This window comes from Papio anubis, chromosome 3 (genome assembly GCF_008728515.1).
Source record: "Papio anubis isolate 15944 chromosome 3, Panubis1.0, whole genome shotgun sequence".
NCBI lineage: Eukaryota > Metazoa > Chordata > Mammalia > Primates > Cercopithecidae > Papio > Papio anubis.
Genome location: NC_044978.1, coordinates 182,355,571 through 182,371,190, shown reverse-complemented (window position 1 = coordinate 182,371,190; position 15,620 = coordinate 182,355,571). Strand labels below are relative to the sequence as shown.

Sequence of the window (15,620 nt, the reverse complement as noted above, 5' to 3'; positions counted from 1 at the left end):
CCCAACTCCACAGCACCCACCACAGGCCCTTGGGAGTTTCCTTGTGCTTGGCTCAGCAGCAGACTGGGGTGGTGCAGGCCTCTGAACAGACCTGGCCAAGTCCAGCCCAGGGTGAGCCCCAGGCTCCTTGCCATAGGCCACCACCTGTCTCTCTCAGGGCTTGTCTCAGTGGCTTCATGCTTGATTGGGGGAGGGGTTAGTAAGGAGAGCACACTTTTCCTTGTGGGAACCAGAGTGGGAATAGTGCAATACTCGTGACTTAGGTGAATTCCTTTCTGGAAGTCTCTCTTGTGACTGTGATTCTCTTCCTCAGGCTGTGGGGATCAGGGGAACGCAATGATTATGGAGCTGGCAGCCCCTATCGTGAGCCTGGGGAAGCCTTTCTAGCACCCTGCATCACCCTGTGGGCACCCTCAGCTCTGAGACCTGAGCCCCTTTTCCCAAGGAGCAGAGTCCTTCTCAGGACCTGTTCTAGAAGGAGCCCTGGTGCCGGATGGGTGGGTGACTGAGCGGGAGGAGGAACCTGAGGTTATGTTGTGTTTCTCTAGTTGTTGGTGGTGAAATCCTTTTGGTGCTTACTGTTGGGCATGGGACATAGGAACGTCTTTGCCCAGTGTTCTCTCTCTCTCTCTTTTTTTTTTTTTTTTTTTTTTTTTTTGAGACAAAGTCTCTCTCTGGTTCTCAGGCTGGACTGCAGTGGCGCGATCTTGGCTCACTGCAGCCTCTGCCTCCCAGGTTCAAGCGATTCTCCTGCCTCAGCCTCCTGAGCAGTTGAGATTACAGGCGTGCACCACCATGCCTGGCTAATTTTTGTATTTTTAGAATAGATGGGTTTCACCACGTGGGTCAGGCTGGTCTTGAACTCCTGACCTCAGGTGATCTGCCTGCCTCGGCCTCCCAAAGTGCTGGGATTACAGGCATGAGCCATCGTGCCTGGCCAAGTGTTCTCTGAAGCCTCCTTGTTCCTCAGTCAGAGCAGGCAGTGCAGGCTGTGGGATTCCCCAGGACGGAGAGGCCTCTGCCCCGGCTGCTTGATGCTAGGCTCAGAGAGGTCACTAGGTTTCTACCAAGTGCTGTCTCAGGCGACCGTGGGCGTATGTCACTTTCCAGAGGTGCCCACTGAGGTGATCATCATGTGTGATGATTAGGACAGTGGGAGTAAAACTGTTCCTTTTTAAATTTAATATCAATTAATTTTTATACTTTAAAAAATTTTTAAATAGAGACGAGGTCTTGCTATGTTACCCAGGCTGGTCTCAAACGTCTGGGCTCTTCAAGTGGTCCTCCCATCTCGGCTTCCCAAAGTGGTGGGATTATAGGTGTGAACCACCATGCCCAGCCGAATTGTTTCCTTTTTGTGTGCATGTGTCTGTGTGACAATGTCTCTGTCACCCAGGCAGAAGTGCAGTGGGGCATGATCACGGCTCACTATAGCCTCAACTTCCCAGGCTCAGGTGATCCTCACACCTCAGCCTCCTGGGTAGCTGGGACTACAGGCAGGCTCCGACACGCCCAGCCTGTTTTTTGTATTTCTTGTAGCAGTGGTGTTTCATCATGTTGCCCAGTGATCCACCCACCTCAGACTCCCAAAGTGCTGAGATTACAAATGTGAGCCACTGCATCCAGCCAAGATAGTTTCTTTTCAATGTCTACGTTTTACAGTTTTTAAAAGGCATTTTCCTGAGCAGTTAATAAAAAATTGATGCCTTGAACATTTTAACATAACTGGTCTATTCTGTTCTCTTTTTAAAGCAGAGCCAAGATTTTCTTCTTCACTCCTCGCTTGGTGGCTCCCAGCCGGAGGCCGGCAGTGGTGGGAGGCTCGCTCTGGGTGCACAGACGCTGCCTTCGGACACCGCATGCTCGTGCGAGGCCTGCAGTGAGCGCAGGTATGTGACGTGTGTGCCACGTTGCTCACACCTGTCCACAGTGACATGCAGACCTGCATATTGGAGCTGGACCGAGAAACTGGGCTAATGTGACAGACAGCAACAAGAGTAAGGCAGTTGCTTCGCTATTGTGGGAAAGAACCAGATGAGTAAGACAAAAACTCCCGCTCTTGAGGAACTGGCACTAGGAAGCATCCTCACAACAAGAGGAGGAGTCCTTAATCAGAATCTAAGAGCAGCCTCAGTGAATGAGAGGAGTGAGAGGGGAGAGCCTGACTGGCTGCCACTGAGTGGCTGAGGGGAGAGCCCAGGAGCTCGTCTTTTTTTTTTGAGGCGGGGTCTGGCTCTGTCCTCCAGGCTGGAGGGCAGTGGCGTGATCTCGGCTCACCACAACCTCCGCCTTCCAGGCTCAAGTGACTTCTCCCACTTCAGTCCCGGTATCTGGGACTACAGGTGCGCACCACCATGTGGAGCTAATTTTTGTATACTTTGTAGAGATGGGGCTTTGCCATGTTGCCCAGGCTGGTCTCAAACTCCTGGACTCAAGCAATTAGTCCGTCTTCACCTCCCAAAGTGCTGGGATTACAGGCATGAGCCACCATGCCAAGCCCGGGAGCGGATCTAAAAATGCTCTGTGCTCTGGCTCAGGAAGGAATGTATGTAGCCAAGTGGGGGTCAAAGGGTGGGGGCAAGGCTGCCCATTAGGTACCTTGGAGGTGAAGGCCAGATCAGCAGTGGGGATGTGGGTACCCTTATTATGGACAGTAGCCACAGATGCTCCTGTCATCTGTGCAGTGGCTAAGCTCTTACGCAGAGTGCACCCTGGGAGCTGTGCTGGGGATGCCATCACCCTGATTGCCGGCTCCTGGGAGCTGGGCAAGGTACAAGAGTCTGGGAGGTCCTCTGAGGACAATGTGCTAGGTGAGGAAGGGCAGCAGATTGTGGTGAGTTTCTAACCTTCCTGTGTTGTCTCACAGAGAAATTTCAGCAGAGGCGGACCGGGAACCTCAGCAGCTGCAGAACTACTGGTCAGAAGTGCGCTACACAGTGCGCTGCATCTACCGCCAGGCAGGGACCCCGCTGGCAGATGACCAGGACCAGTCTCTGGTGCCTGACAAGGAGGGAGTAAAGGAGCTCGTGGATCGGTACATACCACCCCTTCCTGTTTTGGCCGTGTGCAAACCCCTGCCCTGCCCGCTGCGCTTGGAGCCGCTCCTTTCAGGATGGGCTTTCCTTACAGTGCTCAGCTGGGCTTGCTCAGCCTTTGGTGCCTGTCGAGTCTGCAGCAGATGGACTGGCAAAAGCGAGCCCCCTAGGCCAGACATCTTGAATTTTTCTGATTCCGATGAAACGCTATTGCCTGTGTAATTACACAAGAAATGTTTCTGTCACTTGTTTGTGTGAAGACTGATGATAATACTTGCCTTTCTGAGTCCCCCTGTGCCCCGGATGATGCAGAGTACTTTTACAAGCACTCTTGCCTTTATCAACCCAAGGAGAAAGGCGGAGTTAGCCCATTTACAAAGTGAGAAAATGGGGCTCTGTGAGGTTGGGTAGCTTGTGTATGTGCCTGTGGCTCATGAGGCCGAGACAGCCGAGGCGTGCCTGGCTGTGTGGCTGTTTGTCTTGATGCCGCAGCTGTTCTTCAGCAGATACCTTATGCTCAGTAACCACACAGAATTTGAGGTGGCCATAATTTTTATTCTTCCTTATAGTTTGATGTAACTTTTTTTTTTTTTTTTGAGACGGACTCTTGCTCTGTCACCCAGGCTGGAGTGCAATTGTGTGATCTCAGCTCACTGCAACCCCCGCCTCCTAGGTTCAAGCTATTCTTATGTCTCAGCTTCCCAAGTAACTGGGATTACAGGTGCCCACCACTGTGCCCAGCTCATTTTTGTATTTTAATAGAGACGGGGTTTCACCATGTTGGTCAGGTTGGTCTCAAACGTAATCCACCTGCTTTGACCTCCCAAAGTGCTGGAATTACAGGCGTGAGCCACTGTGCCCAGCGACGTAACGTATTTTTATTTTATTATTTTATTTTATTTTATTTTATTTTTTTGAGGCGGAGTCTCGCTCTGTCGCCCAGGCTGGAGTGCAGTGGCGGGATCTCAGCTCACTGCAAGCTCTGCCTCCTGAGTTCACGCCATTCTCCTGCCTCAGCCTCCCGAGTAGCTGAGACTACAGGCGCCCGCCACCTTGCCCGGCTAGCTCTTTGTATTTTTTAGTAGAGACGGGGTTTCACCCTGTTAGCCAGGATGGTCTTGATCTCCTGACCTCGTGATCCGCCTGTCTCGGCCTCCCAAAGTGCTGGGATTACAGGCTTGAGCCACCGCGCCTGGCCTTTTTTAATTTTTTTATTTTTATTTTTTGAGACGGAGTCTTGCTCTGTCGCCCAGGCTGGAGTGCAGTGGCGCAATCTTGACTCACTGCAAGCTCCGCCTCCTGGGTTCACGCCATTCTCCTGCCTCAGCCTCCCGAGTAGCTGGGACTACAGGCGCCCGCCACTGCACCTGACTAATTTTTTGTATTTTTAGTAGAGACGGGGTTTCACCGTGTTAGCCAGGATGGTCTCGATCTCCTGACCTCATGATCCTCTCGTCTCGGCCTCCCAAAGTGCTGGGATTACAGGTGTGAGCCACTGCGCCCGGCCTTTTATGTTTTTTGAAATGTTTCAAATGAAAGCAACAGATTTGAGATGGCTATTTCGTGGGTTGATTCTCATTTGGGTTTCTTTCTCACATTTTGAATGCATCACATTTGGGAGAGATTTTTTTTTTCCTCCCTCCCCTCAGAGTCTCACTCTGTCGCCCAGGCTGGTGTGCAGTGGTTGTAATCTCAGCTCACTACAACCTCTGCCGCCTGAGTTCAAGCGATTCTCCTGCCTCAGCCTCCTGAGTAGCTGGGATTACAGGCGCCTGCCACTGTGCCCAGCTGATTTTTGTATTTTTAGTAGAGATGGGATTTCACCATCTTGGCCAGGCTGGCCTTGAACTCCTGACCTTGTGATCCACCCGCCTCGGTCTCCCAAAGTATTGGGATTACAGGCGTGAGCCACTGTGCCCAGCCGGGAGTTTTATAAACTGATGTTTGCTTTGCGGTAGATTTTATCCTGGAGGCAAGGATAGTGATTAGCCGTAGATTAGGTTAACTCATTGAATTCAGCCAAGTATGTTCAGGGTTTGACCTTCGAGCCACTGGTATTGCAAGAGGTCCTTCTCTGTGGTATGTGCTTTTATTAGAAGTTAGATTTCCAGCCAAGCATGGTGGCTCACATCTGTAATCCCAGCACTTTGGGAGGATTTCTTGGGCCCAACAGTTCAAGACTAGCCTGGGCAACATAGTGACTTGTCTCTACACAAAATTAAAAAATTAGCCAGGTGTAATGAAGCACACTTGTGGTCTCAGTTGCTTGGGAGGCTGAGGCAGGAGCAGCTCTCAAGCTCAGGAGTTCAGTGCTGCAGTGAGCTAGGATTGCTCCACTGCACTCCAGCCTGGGCAACAGAGTAAAACCCTGTCTCCAAAAACAAAAACAAAAAAACAACAAAGGAAGTTAGGTTTCCTAGTGAGTATTAGGAAAAAATGTATAACCTTCACATCAAACCTATGACTTCACAGATCATTAACGTTGCAACTTCAGTACCTTAGAGTAGCAGCCAGTGTGTGGTTGATGTGCCAGTATCTGTTGAATGTATGTGAGAGTTAGCGAATGAGCTTCCATAGCATCTTCAGCATATCGCTGTCTCCTTTTTTTTTTTTTTTTTTTTTTTTTTTTTGAGACGGGGTCTCACTCTGTCACCCAGGCTGGAGTGCAGTGGCGCAATCTTGGCTCACTGCAAACTCTGCCTCCTGGATTCACGCCATTCTCCTGCCTCAGCCTCCCGAGTAGCTGGGACTACAGGCACCCGCCACTACGCCAGCTAATTTTTTGTATTTTTAGTAGAGATGGGGTTTCGCCGCGTTAGCCAGGATGGTCTCGATCTTGCCTCACAAAGTGCTGGGATTACAGGTGTGAGCCACCACGCCCAGCCTCGCTGCCTCCTTTTTATATAACTTAAAAAAATCTGTTTGCGAAATTATCACATGGTTATTTCCTTAAATTTATAAAATACAGAAATAGACCCCCCCAAAAAATAAATAAATAAATAAAAGGGACGTAAGTCCGACATGCTTAGAGAACAGTGACGTGGGTGTCCAGTCTGCTTCTGAGTTTGGTTGTCTCTGTCAAAATTTGACTCTTCTGTGGCTTTCTTCTAGCAGATGAAATACATTCTATTTCAGAGGACAGTTTTTTATACTAGTAGTTGAAATTACAATTGTCATACTCAAAAAAATTAATGTCTATCTGAAATGTACTAACCATAATAGGAATCCCATCCATCAACACTATTTTTTAATCCACATTTTCCATAAGGCTTCACATGTTCCATTGCAAGATTTTACTTGGCACTTGTCTTTTACAACCTAGCTAGGTAGTATGGCAATTTAAAAATAGAACAGGTGACAACTTTCATTTCTTTTGACATGATATGGTATGTAGAAGGTGAAAGGATTTACTATGTAAAATCCAGGAGCTGTAGTTTAATACATTTTACAACTCATTTTTATTGGAGTGATGAACTCAAACTGGTTTCTCCTGGTGATGGGTTGTGGATGAATTTTTGTTATTACATCAATGGCTTTAGGTTTCCATCTAGAGGCTCCTGGATTAAAATACAATTAAATTGAACCATAGCAATGCCAGTACTGTAGAATAAGTTTTAAGATGTGGATTATCATACACATATTTGTGTCAATAAAAAAATGGATTATCCCAAAGTTTGGAGGGAAATTCATGAAAATGTTCATTGCATTTGTGGCTTAGTCATGGGACATGTATTATTTTTTTCCTACCCTTCAGCCTACAAATTTCCTTTTTTTTTTTTTTTTTTGAGACAGAGTCTCATTCTGTTGCCCAGGCTGGAGTACAGTGGCGCTATCTTGGCTCACTGCAAGCTCCGCCTCCTGGGTTCACACCATTCTCCTGCCTCAGCCTCCTGAGTAACTGGGACTACAGGTGCCCGCCACCACGCCCGGCTAATTTTTTGGTTTTTTTGTTTGTTTGTTTGTTTTCAGTAGAGACAGGATTTCACCGTGTTGGCCAGGATGGTCTTGATCTCCTGACCTCGTGATCTGCCCGCCTCGGCCTCCCAGAGTACTGGGATTATAGGTGTGAGCCTCTGCGCCCAGCCTTCAGCCTACAAATTTTATTTTACACACCTTTATTGTTTTTTTGGTGGGATAATTTTTAACAAAGGATAAATTGTGTCTAAAGTTTCCTCTTTTGATAAGCCTATTACAAACCCATTTGGATTGTACACTGAGCCTGTAGAAAGAAGGAAAGAGCAGGCTGCCCCAGATCTGCAGCCAGGTGGCACCTCTACTGGGATCAGTGCTTTTTACTTGTTAACATATAAGCCTTTAACGGAGTTGTCCCCAGCCTCGTGTCTGAGCGTGTTCGTCTGGGGCCAGCTGCTGAGAGGTGGTAGCGTGCTCTTCCAGCTGTGTGAGTTCATGCAACTCACCCAACCTGTGTGGGCCAAAATGTCCCATCTGTAAAGCAGGCACTGAACCTACACGCAGCAAACTGAATTAGTGCATGTGCATGAACTGTGCTGTACAGGAGAAACTCAATAAATGTCACTTTTCCTGTTAGTTCCCTGGTGACACTCTGTGCCCCGGATTCTCCATCCATTAGGTGGGGTGATCATGCCTCTCACAGGTGGTTATGAGGAAGATGACTGTGTGATCATCCAGAGGTGGTCACCTGTTGAAGGGCTTCAGAAAAGATGCCCACTGACATCACAGCACCCACAGGCCCTGGTGGGCAGGCCCTGGTGACCCTCTTCTCTGTGCAGGCTCTGCGAGAGGGACCCCTACCAGCTGTACCAGCGTCTGGAACAGCAAGCTCGAGAGTACGTGCTAGAGATGAAGGTCCGCCTGCTCCGGCAGCTGTCGGCTGCGGCCAAAGTGAAGGCACCATCTGGCCTGCAGGGTCCGCCACAAGCGCACCAGTTCATCTCCCTCCTGCTTGAGGAGTACGGCGCCCTCTGCCAGGCTGCACGCTCCATCAGCACCTTCCTTGGCACTCTGGTAAGAGAGAAAACGTGTGTTTTTCTTTCTGTTTGGATGAACTGAAGAGAAGAGAAGCATGTGGCAGGAGGAAGCTTCTCATGCTTATATGCTGACCTCGCTGTCCCACCCCCACACACTGTCATAGGCCCCTCTCCTCTGTGGGAGAGGACCTATTTCCTCTCCTGTTTGTCTTTCCTCTGGACTTTGCCACTGGATAAGAGCATTGGGTGGATTGATAACCAGGTGTCACCTCATGGAAGTACCGTTTGGAGGACCTTGAGGCCCAGGGAATGAGGCATGGGGCAGTTTGAGGGGAGCACCTGTGTGTGTGCCTTTATAAGGAGACAGAGAAATCTCCAGTGTCCTACTTAGGTTGTTCATTCTTTTGTTGCTGTAGACAGAGCTGTTATTAGGTGAAATGCCCATGAAGAGCGTGAAGGCTGTAGAGAACAACTTGTTTACAGCCCAGTGGCATTCATTCATTCATGCATGCATGCATTCACCCAATAAGCCAGCACTGAGTTAAGGATCTGCTTGCAGTCTCAAGACAGGCCCTGTCCCCATCCTTGCCAATGGGGATCTGGCAGTCATAACAAGAGAGAGACACAGATGGGTCTGGCCCCCTCAAAAGAGGAATCACCATATTGGGTGGAAGGAGCATGGTATGGAAATATGGTTACGGGTACGCTGTGGTCAGTTCTCAACAGCCTCAGTGCCCCCGTGGTTTGGAAGGAGACCATGCGTCCCAGAGATAAGCCCTCAAAGCTTCCTTGACTGTTACTATTCGTCTGTGGAGTTTTTCATCATCATTTAAACTTTATTATTAAATAATACTTACGTGTATTTGGGTGCTAGTTTTAGGTGCTTTCTTTCTTTAAATAAAGAAAGGAATTTATTTATTATGGTTAGGAAGGCTGAGAAGTCCAAGTTTGAGGGGCCACATCTACCCATGTAGATAGGTAGAGCCTTCTTGCAGGTGGGGACTTGGACTCTGAAGAATCCAGAGGTGGTACAGGGCATCACATGGTGAGAGGGCTGAGCATCTAGTTTTGGGTGCTTTCTTAGTGGTAAAACTACATTTTAAAACAAATATAGTAAGCACCGGCATTGGTCTTTATCTGATTCTCAAGTTGATGGACCCTCTTGGAAAAATTTACATATAGCCCGGGCATAGTGGCTCATACCTGTAATTTTGGGATTTTGGGAAGCCAAAAGTGGGAGGATCGCTTGAGCCCAAGAACTTGAGACCAGCCTGGGCAACATGGGGAGACCCCATCTATACCAAAAAAATTTAAAATTAAATTAACCAGGCGTGATGATGCGTGCTACTCAAGAGGCTGTGAGGCAAGAGGATCATTTGAGCTCAGGGTTGAGGCTGTGGTGAGCCAGTGCACTCCAGCCTGGGCAAGAGAGTGAGATCCTATCTCAAAAAGAAAAGAAAAAATTACATACATATAATTGTAAGTCATTTCAGGGGGTTCACAGCCTTCCTCAAGCTTCACTGCACCAAGCACTGTTCTGAGAAGAGGTAGCGAGGTGAAAGAGTAGGGTGAGGGGTGGGGGTGGGGTGGGGGGCAGTTATCCTGTTTCAAGGTCTGAGTCCACTGGGTAGTGCCACCAGGCTTCCTTCTGGTACCTCTTCCTTCCTCTGGCATCTCTCGCAGCACTGCCTCCCCATCTCTATCTGAGAGTCTGCCCGCCCTTCAGAGGTTCAAATCCAGAGCCCGTCCTCTGTCTTTTACAAGAACATTGGCTCAGGTTAAGAAGGATGCTGTCCAGCCCACCTAAACCTGGTGCCCAGAGAGACTCTGGTAGTGAAGAGAGCTGCTGCTGCTCTCCAGAAAGTGCTAGGGAGGTCTGTGCCTCCTCACATAGTTACTGTAGGACACTGTTGTATGAAGCTGACAAAAATTAATTTGATTATTACAGCAAATTCCTAGCAGTTTACATAGAAATAATTTATTGTGGCTTGAGGCCGGGTGCAGTGGCTCACACCTGTAATCCCAGCACTTTGGGAGTCCGAAGCGGGCGGATCACCTGAGGTCAGGAGTTCGAGACCAGCCTGGCCAATATGATGAAACCCCATCTCTACTAAAAATACAAAAATTAGCCGGGCATAGTGGCAGGCACCTGTAGTCCCAGCTACTTGGGAGGCTGAGGCAGGAGAATCGCTTGAACCAGGGAGGCAGAGGTTGCATTGAGCCAGGATCGTGCCACTGTACTCCAGTCGGGGTGACAGAGTGAGACTGTCTCACACACACAACAAAACAAAACAAAAGAAAAAAAAAAGAATTTCTTGTGGCTTGAAAAAAATGCATATACTCTGAAGCTGTTTGATCAGTGTCTTTTTTCACTTCCTTTACACATAGAAATATCCACATTGATTTTTAGGGGTCCAGCAGACTAGATAGCCTTAACTATTCCTTCCTTCAAGGGAAACAACTGAATTTACTAGATAATTAAAAAATAAGCCGGGCGTAGTAGCTTACGGCTGTAATCCCAGTATTTTGGGAGGCCGAGGTGGTTGGATTACCTGAGGTCAGGAGCTAGAGACAAGCCTGGCCAACATGATGAAATCCCGTCTCCACCAAAAACTTAGCCAGGCATGGTGGCACGCGCCTATAATCCCAGCTACTCGGGAGGCTAAGGCAGGAGAATCGCTTGAACCTGGGAGGTGGAGATTGCAGTGAGCCGAGGTTGTGCCACTGCACTTCAGCCTGGGCAACAAGAGCAAAACTCTCTCTCAGAACAAAGATGAAATGTTTTAAAGTGTATAACTGAGATGGCATGAAAGGGAATAAGTTGTAGTGGTGAAAAACCAGTTGAAAGCTGGAATCCTGAGAAATACATGGGCTTGAAAGTCAGCATTTGCTGCGGGGATTTCTTCTGATCCCGGAGACAAGATACAACCTAGCCCAGGATGGGGTCTGCACATAATGCCGGGACTGTAAGTGACAGCACCCTCAGTAAGGTTGAAGTGGAAACTCCGGGCACTGAAAGGGACAGCAAGGATCATTCAGATTTGAAAAAATTAAAACTAGAAACAAAAACATAATTTTCTGGAAAAGCTTAATGGATAGATAAAACAGAATAAACAGCTGAAAAGAGAACTGGTGAGTTGCAAGAAGGAAGTACAGGAATGCTATAGAATGTAACTCAAAGAAACAAAGAGATGGGCCACGGAAGAGAGGTTGAGACCTGAAGGATGCAGTGAAGATGTCTAGCCACCAGTAATCAGAGTCCCCAAAGAGAAGCAGAATAAGGGTGGAGATGATAGCTGAGAAATTCTCAGAATTACTGAAAAATACTAGTGTTCAGCAAGGAAGCTTATCAGATTTCCCAGGTAAAATGTTGAAAAAGCCTTCTCTGGATATAGGATAGTGACAGCTACAGAACATCAAAGAAAAAGTGATCTCAAACACAAAATACAGGACTTCATTGAAAATGGTCTGCGAGATGTTGTAATGTAGAATTCTGGATTCTGGGTGGAGACTACAGCGAATCTCTGTGTACTCCTTACCCAGATCCACAGTTAATCAGCATTTTGCCACTCTGACTTCATTATGCCTTCTTTTTCTTCCACTTTCTCTTCCACCCTCTTTTTGATGCAGTATTTTAATATGGGTTCCAGACAATGTGCCTTTTTGTCTTAGAATATTCCAATAAGTGTCTCTAAAAATAGTCATGCATTATCTTACGTAGCCACAGTTCCATTGTCACATCCATGAAGACTGACAGTAATTTCTTATCGACTAATGCCAGCCAGTCTCTTTATGGTTGGGTTATTCCAGTCAGGACCCAAAAATCTTCACACATTTATAGCCACATTATTACACTGCCATCCAGTGATCTATGCAGTACCAGCTTAAGATAAACTCAGTGTCTCAGGGCAGTAATTCTCAACAGTTTTGTACTCAGGCCCCTTAATACTTAAAAATTTAGGACCCCGAAGTGTGCTTTTTTATGCAGACTTATACCAGTACTTGCTTTATTGAAATTCAAACTGAGAAATTTTTTAAATGCTTATTGTCATTTTAAAAATGTAAGCTCTCATTAGATTACATAAATTGCATATTTCACATATATTAGAGAATGTAACAAACAATACACTTTTATATTAGATAATGTAACATAAACTACACATGTAAAAATAACTGTTTTCCAGAATAAAACATTGTTGCCCAGGTTGGAATGCAATGGTGTGATCTTGGCTCACTGAAACCTCTGCCTCCCGGGTTCAAGTGATTCTCCTGCCTCAGCCTCCCAAGTAGCTGGGATTGCAGGTGCCCGCCACCACACCTGGCTAATTTTTTTGTATTTTTTTAGTAGAGACGGGATTCCACCATGTTGGCCAGTCTGGTCTCGAACTCCTGACCTCAGGTGATCTGCCTGCCTTGGACTCCCAAAGTGCTGGGATTACAGGCATGAGCCACCGCACCTGGCCAACATATTTCTTAAGAAGAGTGGGTCACTCACACCTCTTAGATCTCTCTGTAGAAGCAGTGGGAGCTTCATCTTCTGCATTCAGTCTGTTCAACTTCTGGTTGAAGTTACTGAAGAAAATTCAACTTTTTACAGATACGTAGTTGGAAAAAGGAAGAATAATTTTTTTTTTTTTTTTTTTTTGAGATGGAGTCTTGCTCTGTCTCAAAAAAAATCTCACTCTGTCTCTTGTGATCTCGGCTCACTGCAACCTCTGCTTCCTGGATTCAAGTGATTCTCCTGCCTCAGCCTCCCGAGGAGCTGGGACTACAGGTGGGTGCCACCACATCAGGCTAATTTTTTGTATTTTTAGTAGAGACAGGGTTTCACTGTGCTAGCCAGGATGGTCTTGATCTCCTGACCTCGTGATTCGTCTGTCTTAGCCTCCCAAAGTGCTGGGATTACAGCCGTGAGCCACCGCGCCCTGCCAGGAAGAATATTTTAATAGCCTCTTCAAATCCTGGTAGATTTCTCTGAGAGTACACCAATGCGTGAGAGTTTCTTAATGGTTAGTTGCGATGTAGAGTCTGAAACTATATCACTGAACTTACCCTACTCTGTTCCATTCAAGTCCACAGGTTCCAGCTCACTCCATGAATGGACTCCCTACTTATACATGTTTTTCTAGTGTCATTCATAGGTCATTTTGCAAATATTGGTTCACTGAATATCTTCTGGATGTTGACACTTTTATTAATATCAAAAAATGATATTTGTTCGTATCACCACTGATCTTAATCAGAAAGGCCTTTAAGTGTATAGGACCTTTCAAGCCAACAGCAGCAAATGCAAATTTTCTGAAGTTTTCTTTTTTGCTTGAAAGCTCAGATTTTATGATTAGCCACAGATTGTGTCACTTGTTTTCTTTGAAGCAACATGTTAATTTGCTGTACAAACTCTGCCAGCTAATTAGCTCCTCTGTGAACAGCATCCCCATTCTGCTGTTTTTGCTGAACTCAGTGGATGCTTTTGGACATAGAAAGATGTTCTCAGAAATGCAACTTCACTGGAGAATGCCCTCATGTGAGGTTTATTCTACACTGCCTGGGGGATCAAACTGGATAATGAGTCACATTTTTTTTTTTTTTTTTTTGAGACGGAGTCTCGCTGTGCTCCCAGGCTGGAGTGCAGTGGCGTGATCTCGGCTCACTGCAAGCTCCGCCTCCCGGGTTCACGCCATTCTCCCACCTCAGCCTCCCAAGTAGCTGAGACTACAGGCGCCCGCCACCACGCCCGGCTAGTTTTTTGTATTTTTAGTAGAGACGGGGTTTCACCATGTTAGCCAGGATAGTCTCGATCTCCTGACCTCGTGATCCACCCGCCTCGGCCTCCCAAAGTGCTGGGATTACAGGCTTGAGCCACCGCGCCCGGCCATGAGTCACATTTTTTGTACTTTAAATATTAAAATAAAATTGGGGGACTGGGCGTGGTGGCCCACACCTGTAATCTCAACACTTTGGGAGGCCACCGTGGGCGGATTACTTGAGTGCTTGAGTCCAGGAGTTCAAGACCAGCCTAGGCAACATGGTGAGATCCCGTCTCTACAAAAGATATAAAACTTAGCTGAGCATGGTAGTGCACACCTGTAGTCCCAGCTACTCAGGAGGATGAGGTAAGAGGATTGCTTGAGCCCGGGAGGCGGAGGTTGCAGTGAGCCAAGATTGCACTCCAGCCTGTGCGACAGAGCGAGACCCTGTCTCAATCAATCGACCAATCACTCAATTTTTTTTTTTTAAGAAATCTAAAAAAAATAATAAAATTGGCACGAGGCTTAAGTTATGCTTCTAGTCGTCTAGCAAACGCCTCACCAGGCTGTAATAGTGAAGTCTAAATTTTCATCCACAAATAAGAAATATTCAAATATCCTGTTATTTCTGTCTGTTGTAGGAACTGCATTCTAAACATCTTGTCTTCCTTCTTCCAAACCCCCAAGCCTTTTTTTGTAGTGGGAATCGAGAACAGTCTGCAAAGCCTGCCCTTAGGTCACTGACAAGCCTTTCTGCCTGTAGCTCAGGAGTTCTTCCATAGGCCTTACCTCTCGTAGGAGCTGTGACAACATATCCTGCAGAGCCCATGCCTGCATGCCCCAGTCCAGTTATTTGAGCCCCTCTATGCTGGTTCTACACCTGTCGATGGGGCATGGCAGGGCAGTACCAAATTCACAGGGAGCTTACTGGAGGCACTGAATTCAGCGCTGAGGACAGTGCCTGGCCATGCTAGACACTCAGGTGTTAGCATGTGTTACTTAAGTAAACTCCAAGTTGATTTCAGGTTGTGAAGTAAGTCTGATATCTGTTTGTCTTGCATGCCTCACCTAGAGGTGTAATTTTAGATTTTATTAAAAATGCTGAACATCTTTATAAATCGGCCTTCACCCAGTGACCACTAGCAGCTGGCCCAGAAAGCCAGATTTGTGATTCCACTCATAGGCAGGCAGGTGGAAATGGCTATCCTAGAGGTTTCCAGTGGAGGCCAGGCAAAGCCTCAGCTCTTCCAGGAGGCCCCTCCATCAGCTGGTTGCCAGCCTGGTCTGATCCGGGTGCTGCATTCATTCCCATGTACTCTTTGTCCTGTAGCTGAATCGTAAGTCAGGTCACTGCCTACTGTTCTGTTCTCCGGGAACCCCTGGAGAGCAGCAGACTACTTTAGCAGGAGGTAGTCTTTGTGTCCTCGTATCTGGCACAGGGCCTGGGCAGCATGGGCTTGGCACTTCACCTGCTTCATTATTACGAGCACATTTGTGGGTTCCAGCCTGGGGCTGGTTATCAGTTACCTGGCCCCAGTCTCCTGCGACATGCATTTTTCCTGTACCAAATGTGCTTGCTCTGAGATATGCTTGGTGTGAAACAGGAGTGATGATGTTTCAATCTGGGAGGCACTGGTGAAAACACGATGAGGAAAAGTGTTGGAAATGTTAACAAAATGGAAGATTTGAGGTTTTCTACAGATGGCATAGATTCATTGCTGAATCTCTCAATCCTTGTGTTTCCAGGTATGAAAACAGAGCTATAACCAGCAAGGCTAGCACACAGTGGTCTAGCAGTATCACTGGTGTGCTGTCTCCAAATGTGTTTATAGGTGTTTACTTTGAAGAACAGAAGTTAATCATTATAATTTGTTCTCTCAGCCCCCATA

General features: G+C 47.1%; 1 protein-coding gene across 6 annotated transcripts in view; it reads left to right on the top strand.

Moving 5' to 3' along the window:
- Positions 1-15,620, top strand: part of FAM193A (family with sequence similarity 193 member A) — a 198,337-nt gene that overhangs the window by 86,846 nt on the left and 95,871 nt on the right. For 4 of the 6 annotated variants that reach the window (XM_021938200.2, XM_021938199.2, XM_009197085.4 and 1 more), the window contains exons 3-5: positions 1,753-1,889; positions 2,867-3,034; positions 7,787-8,021. In XM_021938200.2, coding sequence (XP_021793892.1) covers positions 1,753-1,889; positions 2,867-3,034; positions 7,787-8,021 — 540 coding nt within the window. The remainder of the gene's footprint in view (positions 1-1,752; positions 1,890-2,866; positions 3,035-7,786; positions 8,022-15,620) is intronic. The other 2 variants (XM_017955690.3, XM_031664776.1) reach the window with 1 other exon arrangement.